Below are 22,802 nucleotides of genomic sequence, written 5' to 3'. Positions count from 1 at the left end.
ACACACACAATGATACCACACGGGACGAGACCCGTAACACACACACAATGATTCCACATGGGACGAGACCCGTAATCATCTGCACAATCCACTATGGCACAAAAGCCAACACAACATAGCACAGGTACTCATGATTCTACACGGGTGAGACCCGTAACAATAATCGACCGGACAATGGTGAACAAAGGGCACATTTATACAATTACTAATCACTGGGAATAGGAACCAGGGCTGCGTAATGACAGTTCTGGAGGGATCCGTGACAGATATACTGGTGATGAGAAATACACACCATAGTAAAAAGAGACAACCAACCCCAGTCCCCCCTACTAATGTGCTGGGTGGACACAGCACCCCAAACACAGAGGGTGTATTCAGGTGGTGACAATGTAATGTAAAGGAATCGGTTACTTTATTGTAACTATTCCCTATTCATTTTCTGACAGTTTTACTTAGCTCAGCTGCTAAGCAGTTAACTTCAGAGTGTAATAAATGTTTGAGGCAGCTATATCGCTGTCAGCAATATGAGTGGATAAGATGATTGAAATACTGGTATGGTGTTATGTAAGTCATAAGAATCCTACTGGACCGTTTTAGCCAACTGAAATGTGAGACAAATAAAAGCGTCTCGAGAATCTTTTTAATAGATCATACTGTAGATAAATAACACATTAGATTTAACGGTTTTATAAGCTGTTATTGAAAGCCTGAATGTGTCCCTTCAAGCTTTCAAATATTAATTTCATGTGGTTCCACAGGGGTGATAAATCAAATTAAGCAACGCACGAGGTAAAGGCCAACTCCGTCACAAGCATGAGGTGAGGAGACAGTTCAGATGTGTTTACAAGCATGAGGTGAGGAGACAGTTCAGATGTGTTTACAAGCATGAGGTGAGGAGACAGTTCAGATGTGTTTACAAGCATGAGGTGAGGAGACAGTTCAGATGTGTTTACAAGCATGAGGTGAGGAGACAGTTCAGATGTGTTTACAAGCATGAGGTGAGGAGACAGTTCAGATGTGTTTACAAGCATGAGGTGAGGAGACAGTTCAGATGTGTTTACAAGCATGAGGTGAGGAGACAGTTCAGATGTGTTTACAAGCATGAGGTGAGGAGACAGTTCAGATGTGTTTACAAGCATGAGGTGAGGAGACAGTTCAGATGTGTTTACAAGCATGAGGTGAGGAGACAGTTCAGATGTGTTTACAAGCATGAGGTGAGGAGACAGTTCAGATGTGTTTACAAGATAAACAATATAAATAACAGGTGAACATATATATTAAGTTGTTGATGAGGATTAATGCCACTAAAATGGAACTAAATCAGGTCAGATTAGATTTAATGAAAAGTATCTTAGTTGTAGTGGGGCAACGTGGACTCAGTCCATTACAGTATATGAGGTTCAGTAGAAGCAACATGGACTCAGTCCATTACAGTATATGAGGTTCAGTAGAAGTAACATTGGGATGAATCAAACTTTTGATATTGTCATAATTATTAATAATGACATCTCTCATTTATGTAAATTCAGTGAAATCCAATTCAGAGACAAATATGACATTAAAAAGTAATGTAATGGAAGTGTGGTGCTCCTGGAAGTGGGAGGTGCTAGTGAGACACAGACACACAGAAGTCTCTCATCCAATTCATGTCCTTTCCCAGAGTGGTCCATAATTAACTTTTGCCTGGTTGGCACTTCCAACCAGATATAAGGAGGCTGAGGCCCCAGCATCCATAAGTCAGATACCTTCTTCCTCTGTGGTAAGACTCTCTCCACCTCCTTAGATTTGTATATTTGTCTCCTCGTTGTACTCAGCAACTGAGGCAGTGGCTAACTGCACTGTTTGAATTGACTTCTGCATGTCTCTTAAGATTTTACAATATGCAATCAAGTGTAATCCAGTAAAAAGGGCTTTATAAATACTTAATATTTAATTAATTGATTGAGTGCCATTGGTTAAAAAAAGAAAGTATTTAATGAGTTTTCCTTTAAATGTATACTACTTCAAATCTGTCAGTTCCTTTTATGTCCAAAAGTTTTGCTCCTGCACTTGTTTGTAAATTAAGGGAGAGGTCTAGAATTTAACAGGGTTTTCAGGGGTATTTATTTCAATATATGACAATGTGTAGTAAAGTGCCACTAGGAAAATAAAAGTTGGCAGCTGCACCTGAAGTTGAATTTGATATGGTTTTAATTATATAGTTAAATGTAAGTTTTTTTTTTGACGTTTGGGCATTAAAATGGTAAGGCTTTAGACTTGTGCTTTTTCACAACACCTTATGTTTCACAGGGTCCTCCAAGAAGTACACATTCATCTGTAGGAGGGGAAAAAGAAGGTGAGACATGGTTTGAGTCTCCACATAAAAAGTGATGAGAATATTCTGAGAGAGATACTACTCACCTAACTCTGTTGACTGGGGAGGAAGCACCACAGAGTCAATCACGTTTCTTGTTTTATCTCTTTCCTAGTCATCCGTCACCATGAGTACGGACGCTGAGATGCAAATCTACGGCAAGGCTGCCATATACCTCCGTAAGCCTGAGAGGGAAAGGATTGAGGCACAAACTGCACCCTTTGATTCAAAGAACTCCTGCTATGTGACAGACAAGGCGGAGCTGTACCTTAAGGGTCTGGTCACTGCCAGGGCCGACGGGAAGTGTACTGTAACAGTCATTAAACCTGACGGCACTAAGGAGGTAAGTCTGATCTGAAAAGTAGTCAAGTTCAAGTTTGTGTAATTACTCTGTTTCATGAAAAATCATCAAAATTATCAAAAACAATAGACAATATGCCATCAGTAACAACAGATAGATTGACATGTATTTGTTTTGGTAAGCAGAATATTACCTTCAAACACATCATGTTTAAAACTGCTATTTAAAATTGGCATGAAACATTCATTCATGTCCACTTTGATCAAATCAAACTTTATTTTTCACATGCGCTGAATACAACAAGTGTTCACCTTGGCGTGAAATGCATACTTCCAAGCCCTTAACCAACAGTGCAGTTCAAGAAGAACTAAGAAAATATTTCCCAACTAAACTAAAGTAAAACAATTAATAAAAAGTAACACAGTAAAATAACAATAACAAGGCTATATAAGGGGGGAACCGGTAACGAGTCAATGTGCGGGAGTACAGGTTATTCGAGGTAATTTGTACATGTAGGTAGGGGTGAAGTGACTATGAATAGATAATAAACAGCGAGTAGCAGCAGAGTACAAGACAAATTGGGGGGAATAGACCGGTTGCCATTTGATTAATTGTTCAGCAGTCTTATGGGGTAGAAACTGTTAAGGGCTTTCCTCTGACACTTCCTATTATATAGGTCCAGGATGGCAGGAATCTTGGCCCCAGTGATGTACTGGGCCGTGATCTGTGTGTAATCTATATTCCCGACTATTTCAGGAAGGAAAAGAGTTCAAAGATGCAGACATCTATGAGATGAACCCCCCTAAGTACGACAAGATTGAGGACATGGCCATGATGACCTACCTGAATGAAGCCTCTGTGTTGTATAACCTCAAAGAGCGTTATGCAGCATGGATGATCTATGTAAGAAACCTGCACATACAAACTCACACATACATGAACAAAAGAAATTCACACATAGAGCACATAAATGAACGGTAGAAACCAAAACATATTGTATCAATACAGTAGACCCACATCAGTATACCAAAGTACACCCACATCCTCACATAAATCCAGGTAAAAGTCCATCTGACTTTACTAATACCCTAATTTAATTACTTTCATCCAGACCTACTCTGGGCTCTTCTGTGCCACGGTGAACCCCTACAAGTGGCTCCCTGTGTACGACGCAGAAGTTGTCAACGCCTACAGAGGGAAGAAGAGGATGGAGGCTCCACCCCATATCTTCTCTGTCTCTGACAACGCCTTTCAGTTCATGATGATTGGTACGAGCTCTCATGGATGGATGGATGGTTGGTTGGATGGATAGTTGGATGGATGTCCATTAAGTGCTGGATGAATGAACGGATGCATCAATGGAAATTGAAATATGCTTCAGAGAGGTATCTCCTATTTTCTAGTTTAGGTAATAACAGTTTGCTGGGAATATCTGATTTCACTACCCTTGAATGGAAAATGTTCCAAATAGAAATTCACGATGATGCTATGAATTAAATAATGTCCCCATGTGTTTTGAGTATGATAAGCAATATGTGTTTTGGTTCCAGATAAGGAGAACCAGTCCGTCCTGATTACGTAAGTTGTTTACTAAAATGTCACTTGAGAAAGTGTTTCTATTGTAATAAGTTGTGTCACTTGGTGTGATGAAATACATGACATTATGAATGGATTAGAGCATCAGGCTCTGTGTAATAACGAGTCGATGAGAAGGATTATTTGTTAAAGACTTATGTCAGAACACAGGTTAACAGTGTATTTTTCTATGCTATTTCTTAGTGAAAGCCAATCTGACACTCAAACATGTAACTAAAACCCCTCTTTCTCTGTCATATAAACCAGTGGAGAATCCGGTGCAGGAAAGACTGTCAACACCAAGCGTGTCATCCAGTACTTTGCCACCATTGCAGTGTCTGGGGCCAAGAAGGAAGCAGAACCTGGCAAAATGCAGGTAAGCTGTTCTTGTTTGCCTTTTTAACACATTTCAGTTTGGTTGGCTGTGTAAACTGTTTTTCCAGTGGTGAATCATGTTTCAAGCAATTGAGAAAAACAAACTTTACCAGCTTACCAGTTTTTGAGCAACTTGTGTTTGTCTCAATCAGGGGTCTCTTGAGGATCAGATCATTGCAGCTAACCCTCTGCTGGAGTCTTACGGTAATGCCAAGACAGTGAGGAACGACAACTCGTCTCGCTTTGTAAGTATGAAGGGCATACTGTGGAAGTTACCTTATATTGGAAAAATATAATTCAGATGTTCCCTTCTATTATACAGATATTAGATGTTATTTTTATCTCTGGTTTTGTTGCTGAAAATTTGAAATTCAAACTTGTGGCGTTTTTAACGTTTTAAAATGTGAATTTTTCTATTTAAAGTTTCAGACTTCATTCGCTGTAATATTATTGTTCCATCAACCCCTACAAAACAATGTCCATTATTTATAATCCACATTATAATTCACATTTACTGTTGCTGCAGGATTCCCCCCCCCCCCCCCCCCCTGCTGTAGCAAACTGGATCATACATCCTACAACTGTATCAATAGACCCAACATCTGTCCAACAAACTAACATTTACAGGGGTCTATCAAAGTAAAATGTTAAGATTAATTTGTTGACCTATTTATAACCCCCATAATCTTCAACAGGGTAAATTCATCAGGATTCACTTCCAAGGTGGCAAACTGGCTAAAGCTGACATTGAGACCTGTGAGTTGGTTTTGATTGTTTCTCAATGCTTTCCTAAATTCACACAGATAATTTTGGGAGATCAAATTGAAATGTATCTCATGTTCTCTTTCTTGCTCTCTCTCTCTCATTCTCGCTCTACTCTTCCTCTGTGTGTCATTCACTCTCTCTCTCAGACCTGCTGGAGAAGTCCAGAGTGTCCTTCCAGCTGCCCGATGAGAGAGGCTACCACATCTTCTTCCAGATGATGACAGGCCACAAACCTGAGCTAGTTGGTACGACAAAGTAGAGGTCCAGAGGAAATTATTCCCACCCCCCATCTATGGAATATATAAAAAATATGAATAATCCACACTAATAATAATATTACAATGATTACATCCAAGGTAACAAGGCATGGGACAGGTCTTTGGGAAATATCTATCAAGTAATGCACTGTGATCACACTAGTCTCAGTCTCCTCTTTTGATGCTATTTATTATATACTACATGTATCCTTGAGTCCATATTTTGAGTAAAGGAGGGAGAGATACAGTTTAATGTTTGTATTTAACCTTTATTTAACTAGGCAAGTCAGTTAAGAATAAATTCTTATTCACAATGTCAGCCTACCCAGGCCAAACACTAACCCCGGACGACGGTGGGCCAATTGTGTGCCGCCCTACGGGACTCCCAATCACGGCTGGTTGTGATAAAGCCTGGAATCGAACCAGGGTCTGTAGTGACGCCTCTAGCACCGAGATGCAGTACCTTAAACCGCTGCGCCACTCAGGAGCCCCCCAAAATACTGTAAAGGTGGGACAGCAGAATTCTAACATATTTAACTGACAAGCTGTTCTCTGTTGTCCACAGAAATGGCGCTCATCACCACTAACCCCTACGACTTCCCCATGTGCAGTCAGGGACAGATCACTGTGGCCAGCATCAACGACAATGAAGAGTTGGATGCCACAGATGTGAGTCAAACAAAGGATTAACCAAACTCTAGATATGGAATGGATAGGACCACCATACACACTGAATGTACTATGAAATTCCAACTTGGTGGCAGCTGGGAATGTTCATGTATGTTTAAGTTTGATTCTAAATGCCTTGTGTTAGTTAGGCATGTACCTCAAAGAACTCTTCATGCCTTCCACTATAGAGCACCACTAAGTGTCCTGTGGAACTGTGCTGCCATCTACTAATGTGTTTGCCAAGCGTAATCATGTGTAACAGAGAAGCCAGTCAAATCTATCTATCCAATTTATTCTGCAGTGAGCAGCAGTGAACAGCACAGAACTGTAGTGTAACTGAGCAAACTACCGTTCAGTTCATCTCTGTTGTACTTCCTCTTTAATGTCAGGATGCCATTACAGTCCTGGGCTTCAGTAACGATGAGAAGGTTGGGATCTACAAGCTGACAGGAGCTGTATTGCACCATGGAAACTTGAAATTCAAGCAGAAGCAGCGTGAGGAGCAGGCCGAGCCAGACGGCACAGAGGGTGAGTCCCACTCATAGATATACAATATGTAAAGCATTAGTCCCATTCCCCAACATAGAAATAGAACACCTAGGACAGACAGTGCCACATGAACGTCAGCTAGGAGATCATTTTTGGAGAACAAATTCTAACCTCCAAAATGTGGGTGAATCAAAACCTAACCTACAAAGAAGTTAACAAAACTATTTTGTCAGTGTGAAATCACAAACAAGTGATCTTGTGTCCCTGAGTCTGTTGTTGTTGGTTCTCTCTCCAGTGGCTGATAAAATTGCCTACCTGCTGGGTCTGAACTCAGCTGAGATGTTGAAAGCTCTGTGCTACCCCAGAGTGAAGGTCGGCAACGAGTATGTGACCAAGGGACAAACTGTGCCTCAGGTAAGGCGGCCAAACAAATCTACCATTTTCTGAGCACAGGAATTATTTTGGGGACGAGTGCATTGCTTTTGTTTTTCCCAAGCTTGTATCACCTTATCACTAGACATGTTCAATATCTCATGTATTAATGAGGTATTATCATTGCAGGTTAATAACTCAGTCAGTGCTCTGGCTAAGTCCATCTATGAGAGGATGTTCTTGTGGATGGTCATCCGTATCAATGAGATGTTGGACACCAAGAATCCAAGGCAGTTCTATATCGGTGTGCTCGACATTGCCGGGTTTGAGATCTTTGATGTGAGTATGAGACCAGAACAAGACAATTAGTTGTGATTGAGAGGGATTACAGTCTTGTATGATGAAATGATCCCTTTTAAAATTCCATAAACAGTACAACAGCATGGAGCAGCTGTGCATCAACTTCACCAATGAGAAACTGCAACAGTTTTTCAACCACACCATGTTCGTCCTGGAGCAAGAGGAGTACAAGAAGGAGGGAATCATCTGGGCCTTCATTGACTTCGGCATGGACTTGGCTGCCTGCATTGAGCTTATTGAGAAGGTAAGCTGTCTGTGAGGATTTTAATGGACCATTATAATGGACCATAACAGCAAAGCTCATATGGAGCGTTGTGTGAAATATTATCACAGTGGTACAACGTATACAGTATTAAAATCACTGGGGAAGCTAATCGAGTCAAAAAAATCCATATTACAACCTGTGTTGTGATAATTGCGTTGTTTGCTCTATAACCTGTTAGTTTATATGCCTTGCCACTGTGATATATAGGCCTAAGACCGAGACAATAAGAAGACACAGTGGCAGAATAAATTCAACCACATCTTTGTTTCATCACAAAACTGGAGGGCAACATCTGTCTTGTGGAGTCCACAAAGCATAATGAATGTAACAAACAGTTACATGACCTACAACATGGTCAGTCAAGTACATTTTTCTGCCATTTTCAGACCACTAAACATCTATTGATTTAGAAACACGGGGAGATACCGCAAATTGCGAAGAAAACAGGAGTTGCCTCCCTCCAATATTCCAGCGCCATTTCAACATCATCAAATCACCCATGCTTAGTCTAATACAGTGAAAACTAAAAGATTCCAAAAACGATTTTAGTCCAATCAACGTAAACTAAATATCATATGGCTGTCCATGGTACTAATTTATGTGTTTGTGTGAGTAAGTAGAAAATACATGGTAAAAAAACATCATTGGCCATTAAGGGGAATTAAGTAAAATTATGAGTATAAGTCCCTATCTCCATCCATGGCTAATTTAGGAACGGGCCCATTTTAGGTAGCTATTTTCAAATCCCTATCTCCATCAAAAGGAAAGGACCCATTTTAGCTAGGTATCCTCCAGGGGAAAACAACACAATGAGATGCAACAATTGAAGTTTTTTACTTTCTGTCAATGACGTTAGTCTTGATTTGATGTGAAGCCAAATCCAAACTGGCTTCACTTGACACGGTTTTTGGTGCACCAGGACCATTCACAGATGAGCTCACTCAGTTTAGCTCAACTCTGATTCGCTGTAATTGTACACGAAAAAAATATCAAGGGAAGCCAAATGATCGCTGGCTTCTCTTGCATTCAATGATACAATATCATACTCGTTTTGACCAGACAGCATCAGATAGAAGGGCTACACATACAGAGGGGGGTAGTTTTGCTCACTCAGATGCTTTACCCGGAGAGATACATTCAGCCTCTTGCTAAAAGTGACAAAATCGACTTTATTTTATATGTAAATTTTGGGGGGAAGCCTGGCCATTAATATACGCCACTGACAAGTTATATGACTGTTGAGAACTCAATATGTTTCCTATTATGTGTCCCTAAATTATTATAATCCTATAATAGCATGTTCGCTAAATGAATAAATGTGATCCTAAATGGAAATATCACTAATTTGATATACATCTCTTTTCGTAAAGCCATTGGGCATCTTCTCCATCCTTGAAGAGGAGTGCATGTTCCCCAAGTCTTCAGACACCACCTTCAAGGACAAGCTGTACGCCCAGCATCTTGGCAAAACAAATGCGTTTGAGAAACCCAAGCCTGCCAAAGGCAAGGCAGAGGCCCACTTCTCCCTGGTGCACTACGCCGGAACTGTGGACTACAACATCACTGGATGGCTGGAGAAGAACAAGGACCCCCTGAACGACTCAGTTTGTCAGCTGTACCAGAAGTCCTCTGTCAAAATTTTGGCTGCCCTGTATCCCCCTCCCCCTCCTGAGGGTAAGACTGGCATCACGTCACAATATTTAACTAAATACTAGTTATAACTCAGCCCCAAATGTTCTTTAAAGTCTTTCAATGTATGACAATTTCTCAGGGTTTATCACTGGGTTGATTTACTAATACACTTGGTTAATTTAATCATACAATAGATGTTATTTTAAACAATCTCATTGGCAGCATTTGCCTCTAGCTAAGTGTGAAGTTTAATTAGTGTGCATGCTGAAGACAAGACCACTCTAGATTTCTTACATACTCTTATAATTTTTCAATTATTCCACCCGCTCTAGGAAATGTACTTTTCTAGTTATCTTTTACTTTCCCCCATTTTAACAGATAAAGCCAAGAAAGGAGGCAAGAAGAAGGGTGGTTCCATGCAGACTGTGTCCTCCCAGTTCAGGGTGAGCTTTTGAAATGTGTAGATTCAGTCCTTCAAAAGGTGCATTGATTATCATAAATGAGAACATGGTTTGTAACCCCCTTACAGGAGAACTTACATAAGCTGATGACCAACTTGAGGAGCACTCATCCTCACTTTGTGCGCTGCCTGATCCCCAACGAGTCAAAGACTCCAGGTACAAGAAATATTGACTTAAATATGTCATCTTATCAGTCCAGTATCAGTAACCTTAACGATTCCAATCTATAACCTGTTTATTAGTATTAAAAGAGACTTGTTTTGATTTACCAGGTCTGATGGAGAACTTCCTGGTTATCCACCAACTCAGGTGTAATGGTGTACTGGAGGGTATCAGGATCTGCAGAAAGGGATTCCCCAGCAGAATCATCTATGCTGACTTCAAGCAAAGGTACACACACACACACAAGCACACACACACCACAGAAAGATCTGCTCCGAGGGTTTTCCCAGGATCAGAATAGGCTTACCTTTTACGAAATATAACCAACCTATTACAACTTGACATGTTAAAAATGTCTCCTCATTCAGGTACAAAGTACTGAATGCCAGTGTCATCCCTGAGGGCCAGTTCATGGACAACAAGAAAGCTTCTGAGAAGCTGCTTGGGTCCATTGATGTGAATCACGAGGATTACAAGTTTGGACACACCAAGGTCAGTCAAAACCCCTCAGTAAAAGCTGACAACAAAACACAACTTCAATGATAATTTAAATCTTTACCATATAAAATCTCTCCAGTTGATCTATCCATCCTTTGTTCTTTCTTCTTCAGTTGTTCATTGTTCTGTTTATTCATCACAACTATAGAAGAGAAACTAAACTCATTATAATTTGCATTGTGATAGAGTGGTATAGTTACAGGTATATGTATCTGTACATGATTAATCTACAACTGTACAATAACTAACATCTTAGAAACAACCCATCCCATGGTTTGTTTGTAACCGTTGCAAAGTTAATGTTGTTTAAATCAATCTAGTGGTTTGACCCTTTCTATCTGTCACCATCTATGGTTCCATTGACCATGTTAACCTGTGTCTCAGGTGTTCTTCAAAGCCGGTCTGCTGGGTGTCCTGGAGGAGATGAGAGATGAGAAGCTGGCCACTCTGGTCGGCATGGTCCAGGCTCTCAGCCGTGGATTCCTCATGAGGAGAGAGTTCACCAAGATGATGGAGAGGAGGTGAGGAATAGTAGACATCTTGGCAAAGCTTTCTGTCAACCACCTGTATCTAATGCATTATGATTACATACTGTATATGCTGTGAGTTGTTCAGAATGAGAAAGTACATCTTATAATGGTCTACTAAAGCTTTTGGGTTCATTAATTTAGTCCAGAAAGGGATGTAAAAAAGGGATGTAGCAACTAAAGGATTCTAGCTTTATAGTTGCAGTTTGGGATTTGGCTGTTCAATTGTCATTTACATTTGTGGAATTTACCCATTCATTCTTGAAGTATATAAAATGCTTATTGAGCTTAGAACGCACGAACTGTCAGTACTTGCATCTAGAGAGCTGTCTATGAATTTAAGAGGGGTTACATTTCCCAAGCCCCATTCCCCCATTTTGTTGTTCTTCGAGTCACAGAGTGTAGCTTTAATCATGTCACTCACCGTGACACTCTATTCTTTCTGTCGACCAGAGAATCAGTTTACGCCATCCAGTACAACATCCGCTCATTCATGAATGTCAAAACCTGGCCATGGATGAAGTTGTATTTCAAGATCAAGCCCCTGCTGCAGAGCGCTGAGACTGAGAAGGAGCTGGCCAACATGAAGGAGAATTATGAGAAGATGACGACAGACCTGGCCAAGGCTCTGGCCACAAAGAAGCAAATGGAGGAGAAGTTGGTAGCCCTGACACAAGAGAAGAACGACCTGGCGCTCCAAGTCGCATCTGTGGGTGAAAAAACAACCTTCATTACTGTCAAATTTACATTCACATAAATACACATACATATGAACACACCTTTCTATTGCCAATATTATATACTTTACATATCTCGTGAATTTAGATTGATTTACTCTCAATACACAAAGTGAGGCCTCTGATTTTTTCCCCTTGTTCTGAAACCAGGAAGGAGAGAGTCTGAACGATGCTGAGGAAAGGTGTGAGGGGCTCATCAAGAGCAAGATCCAGCTGGAGGCCAAACTCAAAGAGACGACCGAGAGGCTGGAGGATGAGGAGGAGATCAATGCTGAGTTGACTGCCAAGAAGAGGAAGCTGGAGGATGAGTGCTCTGAGCTGAAGAAGGACATTGATGACCTGGAGCTCACCCTGGCCAAAGTGGAGAAGGAGAAGCACGCCACTGAAAACAAGGTCTTGGGTCTTACAGTCTAACCAAACAATAATCAACTCAAAACATAGCTAAACAGAAATGGAATTCATGTTGTATTGTGGGTGCAGGAAATATTAAGACACAACGGAGGAATTTCAGTTGCGGGGAACTCCCAACATTCATTGCATGTTCTGCTACCCCTCATTTATGACTTCCACTCAGTACACTGGCATGGTGAACACTGACATCTAGTGTTGAATATATAGTACAGTAATTGTTGATGCTGTGCGAATCTAAATGAAATGAATGCAATATTTAACCAATTAAATCTCCCCTTTATGGTGGTGTGACCAAAGACTAATTTTGATGTTGCCGTTTTCAGGTTAAAAACCTGACAGAGGAGATGGCGTCTATGGATGAGAGTGTTGCCAAGCTGACCAAGGAGAAGAAAGCCCTCCAAGAGGCCCACCAGCAGACACTGGATGACCTGCAGGCAGAGGAGGACAAAGTCAACACTCTGACCAAGGCCAAGACCAAGCTGGAACAGCAAGTGGACGACGTGAGTGGAGTTTGACATTTTGGCCATGATAGTATGTAAGATGATATTATCTTCAGTTGTTTAGATTTTAATAATATGTGTTTTTATCTTCTAGCTTGAGGGTTCTCTGGAGCAAGAGAAGAAGCTCCGTATGGACCTTGAGAGAGCCAAGAGAAAGCTGGAGGGAGATCTGAAACTGGCCCAGGAGTCCATAATGGACCTGGAGAATGACAAGCAGCAAGCTGATGAGAAAATCAAGAAGTAAACACAAACAAATGACTACAGTATTACCTGCTATAATGGTTGTTCTTGACTAATTCTTGTAATTATGAATTAGCATTTACATGTGATTCTTAAAAGCAAAGTGAATACTCTCCCTTTACACTATCGAACCAAAACCAACTCTGCAATCAACGTGTTTGTGATTCTTAGGAAGGAGTTTGAGACCACCCAGCTCCTCAGCAAGATTGAGGATGAGCAGTCTCTGGGAGCTCAGCTGCAGAAGAAGATCAAGGAACTCCAGGTCCAGTACAGGATATAAGCTTCAGTACAGAAAAGCACAGACTTTAATCATTTCCTTTAAAATAAATTACACTTTTTCTGGCAGCAGACAGTTTTCCAGGTGGCTTCTGATGGCTCAGTAGGTTGGAAGATGGTGTTTCTTGTTGGTGCTTCTTACCATCCCCACTCAGCCCTCAATGACAATATACATGTTAAAATGGCTTATATCCATCTAGAGTCCTTTACCTTTGAGGGTTTGGCTCCTGCATGGGACACTGTCTACTGAATGTATTAGTGTAACTGGGTTTTTATTACACATTTATACAAAATATACATACTATTATTATTTTGTGAGATTCAATTGTTTCAACTGTATTGTAGTGTTCATCCCCCTGCTCCTGCCCCCTGTTCTAGGCCCGTATTGAGGAGCTGGAGGAGGAAATTGAGGCTGAGCGTGCTGCCAGGGCTAAGGTTGAGAAACAGAGGGCCGATCTCTCCAGGGAACTTGAGGAGATCAGCGAGAGGCTGGAAGAGGCCGGAGGTGCCACTGCTGCTCAGATTGAGATGAACAAGAAGCGTGAGGCTGAGTTCCAGAAGCTGCGTCGTGATCTTGAAGAGTCCACCCTGCAGCATGAGGCCACAGCCGCCGCTCTGCGCAAGAAGCAGGCCGACAGTGTGGCTGAGCTCGGGGAGCAGATCGACAACCTGCAGCGCGTCAAGCAGAAGCTGGAGAAGGAGAAGAGCGAATACAAGATGGAGATTGATGACCTCTCCAGCAACATGGAGGCCGTCGCCAAGGCTAAGGTCAGTAGTGATGTTTTGAATTCAAGTGAACTGAAGTTGACAGGAGTCACAAATATAAAGAAATAATGGAACATGTTTCACTAACAGGGCAATCTGGAGAAGATGTGCCGTACTCTTGAGGACCAGCTGAGTGAGCTCAAGACTAAGAATGATGAGAATGTTCGCCAGGTCAACGACATCAGCGGACAGAGGGCCAGACTCCTGACAGAAAATGGTACCTTCAACAATGATCAACAAGCCAATGCTTTCCTTCAGTAGAACACAACATGTATTAGGGGCGATATCCACAGAGTTTCTACTGTACTATTCACCACCTAACATTGCCCTATGATACCTCAGAATCCATTTTCAATCTTAGAAAACAGAGATCCTATTAACAAGATGTTCCTCTGTCCCTGCAGGTGAGTTTGGCCGCCAGCTGGAGGAGAAGGAAGCCCTGGTGTCTCAGCTGACCAGAGGAAAACAGGCCTTCACCCAGCAGGTGGAGGAGCTGAAGAGGGCGATTGAGGAGGAGGTCAAGGTAAGGGACCCAAGATGGAGAGTTTAGAGCCATATCTTTACATAGACAGTGACAACACCACCCTCAGACTCTTCTACTGTCTCTCCACCCTCAGACTCTCCTACTGTTTCTCCACCCTCAGATACTCCTACTGTCTCTCCACCCTCAGAGACTTCTACTGTCTCTCCACCCTCAGACTCCTACTATCTCTCCACCCTCATAGACTCCTACTGTCTCTCCACCCTCAGAGACTCCTACTGTCTCTCCACCCTCAGATACTCCTACTGTCTCTCCACCCTCAGATACTCCTACTATCCCTCCACCCTCAGAGACTTCTACTGTCTCTCCACCCTCAGAGACTCCTACTGTCTCTACACCCTCAGAGACTCCTACTGTCTCTCCACCCTCAGAGACTCCTACTGTCTCTCCACCCTCAGAGACTCCTACTGTCTCTCCACCCTCAGAGACTCCTACTGTCTCTCCAACCTCAGAGACTCCTACTGTCTCTCCACCCTAAGAGACTAGTGTAACTAGGAGGACTATCTGTACATATTGGTGGCACAGATGCTGTTTCATGATTTCCTACACTTAAATTACCCTTGCCTTACGATTGCGTCTGAAGCTGGGCTTGCAGCAAGGCTATCCTCACCACAAGGCGATCATTCTCCTGTATATTATGAGTACAGCGACTGCAATTTTTTTATTTCACCTTTATTTAACCAGGTAGGCTAGTTGAGAACAAGTTCTCATTTACAACTGCGACCTGGCCAAGATAAAACATAGCAGTGTGAACAGATAACAACACAGAGTTACACATGGAGTAAACAATTAACAAGTCAATAACACAGTAGAGAGAAAAAAAAAAGGAGAGTCTATATACATTGTGTGCAAAAGGCATGAGGAGGTAGGCGAATAATTACAATTTTGCAGATTAACACTGGAGTGATAAATGATCAGATGGTCATGTACAGGTAGAGATACTGGTGTGCAAATACGCAGAAAAGTAAATAAATATAAACAGTATGGGGATGATGTAGGTAAATTGGGTGGGCTATTTACCGATAGACTATATACAGCTGCAGCGATCGGTTAGCTGCTCAGATAGCAGATGTTTGAAGTTGGTGAGGGAGATAAAAGTCTCCAACTTCAGCGATTTTTGCAATTCGTTCCAGTCACAGGCAGCAGAGAACTGGAACGAAAGGCGGCCAAATGAGGTGTTGGCTTTAGGGATGATCAGTGAGATACACCTGCTGGAGCGCGTGCTATGGGTGCCATCGTGACCAGTGAACTGAGATAAGGCGGAGCTTTACCTAGCATGGACTTGTAGCTGACCTGGAGCCAGTGGGTCTGGCGACGAATATGTAGCGAGGGCCAGCCGACTAGAGCATACAGGTCGCAGTGGTGGGTGGTATAAGGTGCTTTAGTAACGGATGGCACTGTGATAAACTGCATCCAGTTTGCTGAGTAGAGTGTTGGAAGCAATTTTGTAGATGACATCGCCGAAGTTGAGGATCGGTAGGATAGTTAGTTTTACCAGGGTAAGTTTGGCGGCGTGAGTGAAGGAGGCTTTGTTGCGGAATAGAAAGCCGACTCTAGATTTGATTTTAGATTGGAGATGTTTGAAGTCTGGAAGGAGAGTTTACAGTCTAGCCAGACACCTAGGTACTTATAGATGTCCACATATTCTAGGTCGGAACCATCCAGGGTGGTGATGCTAGTCGGGCATGCGGGTGCAGGCAGCGATCGGTTGAAAAGCATGCATTTGGTTTTACTAGCGTTTAAGAGCAGCTGGAGGCCACGGAAGGAGTGTTGTATGGCGTTGAAACTCGTTTGGAGGTTAGATAGCACAGTGTCCAAGGAAGGGACGGAAGTATACAGAATGGTGTCGTCTGCGTAGAGGTGGATCAGGGAATCGCACGCAGCAAGAGCAACATCATTGATATATACAGAGAAAAGAGTTAGAAGGCATAATGTTAATGTTAATGCTGGTGGAGGTCGTGTAGAACCATGTCCAGATAAAGTGTCAGGGGTGAAAAAGTTGAATGTAAAAAGTTGAATGAGGGAAAAAATGTAAATACAAAACGGTAATTAAAAAGTAAAACCGGAATTTTGGCAGGTAGCAAAGTAACGTTAGCAACAAACTGCACAGCTTCACGTAAACAAGTCCACATCATTTGTTTGACTATCTCACTCATCTCTCCTTGTCTTTCATTCTCACAGGCTAAAAACGCATTGGCCCACGGTGTTCAGTCTGCCCGCCATGACTGTGACCTCCTGAGGGAGCAGTTTGAGGAGGAGCAGGAGGCCAAGGCAGAGCTGCAACGCGGCATGTCCAAGGCCAACAGTGAGGTGGCTCAGTGGAGGACTAAGTATGAAACTGATGCCATCCAGCGCACAGAGGAGCTGGAGGAGGCCAAGTGAGTCGCACGCAACAGAAAAACTCAAATATGGTGTGGATGGTGAGGGTGGTAGGGGGCTCTGAGAAAATGTTACATCAATATGTATTGTAACATTTCTTTCACACCATAAAACCGACCTCTGTTGTCCTATAGGAAGAAGCTGGCCCAGCGTCTGCAGGATGCTGAGGAGACCATTGAGGCAACAAACTCCAAGTGCGCCTCCCTGGAGAAGACCAAGCAGAGGCTGCAGGGAGAGGTGGAGGACCTCATGATTGATGTTGAGAGAGCCAACGCATTGGCCGCCAACCTTGACAAGAAGCAAAGGAACTTTGACAAGGTGAAAATGAATAAACCTTACCCTAGGCTGATATTTACTGTTTGAAATATGATGAATTGTAGTATAATTGTAGCATATTTCTGATTCAAAACTCTTCATCAATGACTTCTGATGAAAATCCCATTGATTCTCCTAGGTTCTGGCAGAGTGGAAGCAGAAGTATGAGGAGGGCCAGGCTGAGCTGGAAGGAGCTCAGAAGGAGGCTCGCTCTATGAGCACTGAACTCTTCAAGATGAAGAACTCCTACGAGGAAGCTCTGGATCATCTGGAGACTCTGAAGAGAGAGAACAAGAACCTGCAACGTGAGCATTTGACAGCAATTCTATTTGGCTCATGTTTCATTAGCAATATTAATTGCTGTTAATAAATTCACTGTTAATATGATTCAATGTCAACTTCAGTGCATTGGCGATATCCACTGAAAATCTCCCAAGTCTAAACTGCTCCTGTGTGTGTGTGTGTGTGTGTGTGTGTGTGTGTCTGCAGAGGAGATTTCTGACCTGACTGAGCAGATCGGAGAGACTGGCAAGAGCATCCATGAGCTGGAGAAGGCCAAGAAGACCGTGGAGACAGAGAAGTCTGAGATCCAGACCGCTCTGGAGGAGGCTGAGGTACAAACTACAGCTGTTTGATGGGGAAAGCAGTGTTACACTAGCCAACACCAGCTACAGTCCAGTGATCCCTATATTGGAGCTTATTGTAGTCATATATATATATATATTTACATCCTTGTGTTATATACATACAAATGTATTTAACACAATTCACATGACTGCTTCTGTTTGTCCAGGGAACACTGGAGCACGAGGAATCCAAGATTCTGCGTGTGCAGCTGGAGCTGAACCAGATCAAGGGTGAGGTGGACAGGAAGATCGCTGAGAAGGATGAGGAGATGGAGCAGATCAAGAGGAACAGCCAGAGGGTGGTTGACTCCATGCAGAGCACCCTGGACTCTGAGGTCAGGAGCAGGAATGACGCCCTGAGGGTGAAGAAGAAGATGGAGGGAGACCTGAACGAGATGGAGATCCAGCTGAGCCACTCCAACAGGCAGGCCGCTGAGGCCCAGAAACAGCTGAGGAATGTCCAGGGACAGCTCAAGGTAAAGGGACTGGGACATCAGGTTCAAAAACCTGAACATGGAGAGGGATTTGTTTTTGAATCTGTGGAAAATAATACAACAGAGGATTTGAATAGTGGTTTATGTACTAAAGGTAGCGATACTGGGGAAATTCTTACCAGTGAACATTTCTATCACTGATCGATCCTATCACCCCTACTTCCACAAGTCCTAATGAACGTATGTCATTGTGAACCCCAGGATGCCCAATTGCACCTTGATGACGCCGTCCGTGTCGCAGAAGACATGAAGGAGCAGGCAGCCATGGTGGAGCGCAGAAACGGTCTGATGGTGGCTGAAATCGAGGAGCTGAGAGTTGCTCTGGAGCAGACAGAGAGAGGCCGCAAAGTGGCTGAGACTGAGCTGGTAGACGCCAGCGAGCGTGTTGGACTGCTGCACTCCCAGGTATGGGTCAAAAGCCATTTCTAATGAAACTCAACCAAGCATACAGTTTAAACACACCTGTAATTGGACCGTGCTTGCCTTAGATTTTCATAATTTCAGTCTTGTGACTTGCAAGTTCTCTTGAGAGTAAAACAAATCATCTTGTTTCCTCCTTCAGAACACCAGCCTTCTGAACACCAAGAAGAAGCTGGAGACTGACCTGGTGCAGGTGCAGGGAGAGGTGGACGACATTGTCCAGGAGGCCAGGAATGCAGAGGAGAAGGCCAAGAAGGCAATCACTGACGTGAGTCCTTGAATTACATCAACTTGATTTGTCCCCAAGTGCCACTGGTAGCTGGGCTGGATAAGAACCACAAAGATCTCAGAGGGACCTTATGATTGGTGCCAATTGGTGCATAAATTAAACAAACTACTATTCCAGGCGGCCATGATGGCTGAGGAGCTGAAGAAGGAGCAGGACACCAGTTCTCACCTGGAGAGGATGAAGAAGAACCTGGAGGTCACAGTCAAGGACCTGCAGCACCGCCTGGATGAGGCTGAGAATCTGGCCATGAAGGGAGGCAAGAAGCAGCTCCAGAAACTGGAGTCCAGGGTGAGATACCTGCAGGGTGGATTAGGGTGGATTGAAAGACTGATTGCTGGACATTTATTTGATCATATAAAAATAAACAGGAACATTGTTTAATGACTTGTTCTCACAATAACCCACCTAGATCAGGGGTTCCCAAACTTCTTTGCATCGGGGACCACCCCTTTTGTGATAGCGAATTCATCAGGGACCCCCTTCATAATATCAGAACACAACCCCTACTTTAAAGTGTGATAAAAATAGCATCCACTCAGATTTCCTATGACTTCTTCAGTACATGACTGGACTAACCAAGTCTCGGGCCCTGGGAAATAACCTTTTTCGGTCCCCCCTCTTTGCATCAGAGAGAAAATGTTGCCATTTTGAAGGTCATTTACTGTCACTCTACACATTTTGCCTTTGGACAAAGAGAAAATGTTGCAGTTTAAAACTTCAATTACAGTGAATTTAAGTTCATAACAAAACAAATTATAATAATTGTACACTTATTTAGTGGAGTTGATGCAGGACCTTTAAATACATTTTAATGTATTAATCTAGTTGCTTCATTCAGGCTTAATTGTCTCAGCAGACTTCTTCTAATCTGCCATTTCATTCAAAATAATAATAATAATTCACAATAAATATCAACACAGAATATAATATACATTCATCGGTTTAATGTCATAGTAATAATTTCTCTGTTGTTACTTCTCAGTCACTTGCCGTTGCTAGGGAAGCTAGCGTTGCTATGCGGGGCTACCCGCTAGCAGGCTAATGGCTGAATTAGCTTGTTGGCTATCGGACGTTAATAAGTTCATAAAACCTAAAAACACAACATAACATCTCAACAAACATATGTATATACTCAAGAAACATTACCGTCTTGAATATAGTGATTTTACACTCGCTTACCTTCAAAATAAAGAAAAACATGTATTTATGTCGGTGCTTCTGTCTTGCTGTTGGCTCACTTGGCAAACTACTCTCAACTGCCAAAGCGCGAGCTCCATAATAGAAGCAATGTCACAACTGTAATATTTGTGTTTTGGAGAAATGACCAGGCAGGAGACGGGAGTACAGTTAGTTTTCGTTTAGTCAAAACCCCTCGTGCTCTACAGTTCCCGGCACCCCAGTGCGCATGTGCATTTCCTATTAGGTGTAGTAACGTAACACTGCCGTAATGCATTACTGCTTAGTAACAGCACAGTAACTAATATAAACAGATGTAGATCCCAGATACTACACCAACATTAAAACATGCGACTGGCGGCCTCTAGTTGCCGTACTGGTACTGCACCATACACCACAAAACTCATGAAAACATGGTTGAAAGTCATATTTCAAAAACAAGAAGAATTGAGTTGTGAGCCTCCCAGACCCGTTATTTAATCTAAGAGTTAATAACATAAATTGTGGATGAATAATATTATATTGTACAGTATTGCACCCTCTAATCTGTTCTTGCTATAAATCTGTTCTTGCTATAAATATACATAAACAATTTGAAATGTAAATTCCACTTTGTGAACCACTGACCTAGATAATGAAAAGTTGTTGTTATTATTACAGCCCCCTTCAATTAACATTTTAAAAGAGTACATGGGAACAGATTACAATTGTGCCCCTTGACTGGGTAGAAGACTATACCTCTTATACAAATATTTGTTACGATTTCACGACCTACGTTTATTTCTTCCACAAAGGTGCGTGAGCTCGAGACTGAGGTGGAGGCTGAGCAGAGAAGAGGTGTAGATGCAGTCAAGGGAGTCCGCAAGTATGAGCGCAGAGTCAAGGAGCTCACTTACCAGGTAAGAGATAGAGAAAGTGTATTCTTCACACACTTGACACTAACACAGACAGGTTTGTGTATAAAACTATTGTGACACTGATTCTTTGCTCTTCTCCCACAGACTGAGGAGGATAAGAAGAATGTTAACAGACTTCAGGACCTGGTAGATAAGCTGCAGATGAAAGTGAAGGCCTACAAGAGGCATTCTGAGGAATCGGTGAGTCACAGACTCTGAGAGCATACATTCGAAAATGTAGATTTTCTCTACAAAACGTAATGTGCATATGGTTTAGTTGAAGTGTTGCTACAGCACGCCAGTCAACAATGACAATTGATAGTGCAAGTACATGCTGGAGAAATTATACACATTTGTGAGTGTCCCCTATGCCAATGTGTTACCAACTTAAAGGAGAGGGGGTTGAATATTAATTTGCTGGTCGAGTGGTAGTGCTGGAGGCAGTGGCTTGTTCCCGTTCTGCCACTCACTTTCTCTGCAGTATCATATATCTCCCTGTATACATTGCTATCCTAAATCTGCTAATATGTGTTTTGTTGAAAATAGTATTTATATTTGCTACCTGAAGCTTCAAACGCTAATGTTCTGCTCTCCCTCCCTTTCCTCACCCAGGAGGAAGCAGCAAACCAGCACATGTCTAAGTTCAGGAAGGTTCAGCATGAGCTGGAGGAGGCTGAGGAGCGTGCTGACATCGCTGAGACTCAGGTCAACAAGCTCAGAGCCAAGACCCGTGATTCTGGAAAGGTACAGAACTGCTGCTAAACCTATACCTGACACATGTTCAAATCTGACCACATCATCACCACCTATGAATCAGTCTTCACAGAGGTCAATACTGATCTTTAACACTCACTCAAGAAGCACATTTCAGGGGAAAAATAATAAATATATATTTCAAGTTGGTAGTTCAAAATTGAAAATCCAAGCTGAGCACAGAGCATTAAATGCTCGATCCAAATATTTATCATGTTCATTGTTAACATTGATCCATTATATTCTATCCAAGTCTATCCATATATTTATCATTTTCATTATTATTACTGATCCATTATATTCTATCCATATATTTATCATGTTCATTATTATTACTGATCCATTATATTCTATCCATATATTTATCATGTTCATTATTATTACTGATCCATTATATTCTATCCATATATTTATCATGTTCATTATTATTACTGATCCATTATATTATTTATTTCTTCTTACAGGGAAAAGAAGTTGCTGAATAAACAAGACCAAAGTATTGAAGATCAAAGTCTTACCATTTTCCTGTGATGCATAAAATATGATTTTCATGGTGAAATGTTGAACATTGATTAAAAACATGTGGATCTACATACACTTCCTTTGTGACTGTGGATTTATTACTCAGCAAACAGCTTTTTAATACCATACAAATATTGTACTTTAAATACAGGAGCAATCTGGTATTCCAACAGCAAAAGTGGTCACCCCGAAAAAGCAGTCCGTTTTTATGGTAAATAGATGAGGGATGAGACTGGAGAAATGTAACCACTCTCAAATTCAGGATCCTTGGGACTTCCCTACCCTAAACACTAAACACTAACCCTGGCCTTGACCCCTACCATTACCCTGACCTTGACCCCAGCCCTAAACCCTGACCCCTACCTTTACCCTTAACCTCAACTTAAAGGGATACTTCAGAA

At 42.1% G+C, this 22,802-nt stretch overlaps 1 protein-coding gene across 2 annotated transcripts in view; it reads left to right on the top strand.

Annotated features, from left to right (window-relative positions):
• The first annotated feature begins 1,719 nt into the window (after window positions 1–1,719).
• Window positions 1,720–22,802, top strand: part of LOC109877622 (myosin heavy chain, fast skeletal muscle) — an 82,257-nt gene continuing 61,174 nt past the window's right edge. Inside the window, exons 1-41 of one of the 2 annotated variants that reach the window (XM_031811339.1) lie at window positions 1,720–1,759; window positions 2,290–2,335; window positions 2,469–2,696; window positions 3,411–3,557; window positions 3,766–3,922; window positions 4,205–4,232; window positions 4,497–4,605; window positions 4,757–4,849; window positions 5,300–5,360; window positions 5,516–5,614; window positions 6,192–6,295; window positions 6,685–6,823; window positions 7,080–7,198; window positions 7,346–7,495; window positions 7,590–7,760; window positions 9,152–9,455; window positions 9,792–9,856; window positions 9,943–10,030; window positions 10,147–10,264; window positions 10,405–10,528; window positions 10,919–11,055; window positions 11,515–11,770; window positions 11,949–12,191; window positions 12,533–12,709; window positions 12,804–12,949; window positions 13,121–13,211; window positions 13,604–13,993; window positions 14,081–14,207; window positions 14,395–14,513; window positions 16,713–16,909; window positions 17,045–17,228; window positions 17,365–17,530; window positions 17,715–17,839; window positions 18,019–18,327; window positions 18,547–18,750; window positions 18,908–19,033; window positions 19,172–19,342; window positions 21,025–21,129; window positions 21,232–21,327; window positions 21,739–21,870; window positions 22,344–22,470. In XM_031811339.1, the coding sequence (XP_031667199.1) occupies window positions 2,481–2,696; window positions 3,411–3,557; window positions 3,766–3,922; window positions 4,205–4,232; window positions 4,497–4,605; window positions 4,757–4,849; window positions 5,300–5,360; window positions 5,516–5,614; window positions 6,192–6,295; window positions 6,685–6,823; window positions 7,080–7,198; window positions 7,346–7,495; window positions 7,590–7,760; window positions 9,152–9,455; window positions 9,792–9,856; window positions 9,943–10,030; window positions 10,147–10,264; window positions 10,405–10,528; window positions 10,919–11,055; window positions 11,515–11,770; window positions 11,949–12,191; window positions 12,533–12,709; window positions 12,804–12,949; window positions 13,121–13,211; window positions 13,604–13,993; window positions 14,081–14,207; window positions 14,395–14,513; window positions 16,713–16,909; window positions 17,045–17,228; window positions 17,365–17,530; window positions 17,715–17,839; window positions 18,019–18,327; window positions 18,547–18,750; window positions 18,908–19,033; window positions 19,172–19,342; window positions 21,025–21,129; window positions 21,232–21,327; window positions 21,739–21,870; window positions 22,344–22,364 (5,814 nt within the window). In that variant the 5' untranslated portion in view covers window positions 1,720–1,759; window positions 2,290–2,335; window positions 2,469–2,480 and the 3' untranslated portion in view covers window positions 22,365–22,470. Of the gene's footprint in view, window positions 1,760–2,289; window positions 2,336–2,468; window positions 2,697–3,410; window positions 3,558–3,765; window positions 3,923–4,204; window positions 4,233–4,496; window positions 4,606–4,756; window positions 4,850–5,299; window positions 5,361–5,515; window positions 5,615–6,191; window positions 6,296–6,684; window positions 6,824–7,079; window positions 7,199–7,345; window positions 7,496–7,589; window positions 7,761–9,151; window positions 9,456–9,791; window positions 9,857–9,942; window positions 10,031–10,146; window positions 10,265–10,404; window positions 10,529–10,918; window positions 11,056–11,514; window positions 11,771–11,948; window positions 12,192–12,532; window positions 12,710–12,803; window positions 12,950–13,120; window positions 13,212–13,603; window positions 13,994–14,080; window positions 14,208–14,394; window positions 14,514–16,712; window positions 16,910–17,044; window positions 17,229–17,364; window positions 17,531–17,714; window positions 17,840–18,018; window positions 18,328–18,546; window positions 18,751–18,907; window positions 19,034–19,171; window positions 19,343–21,024; window positions 21,130–21,231; window positions 21,328–21,738; window positions 21,871–22,343; window positions 22,471–22,802 lie in introns of those variants that run through there. The other variant, XM_031811336.1, reaches the window with a different exon arrangement.

Source organism: Oncorhynchus kisutch, unplaced genomic scaffold (assembly GCF_002021735.2).
Source record: "Oncorhynchus kisutch isolate 150728-3 unplaced genomic scaffold, Okis_V2 Okis01b-Okis20b_hom, whole genome shotgun sequence".
Lineage (NCBI taxonomy): Eukaryota > Metazoa > Chordata > Actinopteri > Salmoniformes > Salmonidae > Oncorhynchus > Oncorhynchus kisutch.
This window is presented reverse-complemented; position numbering and strand designations above follow the sequence as displayed.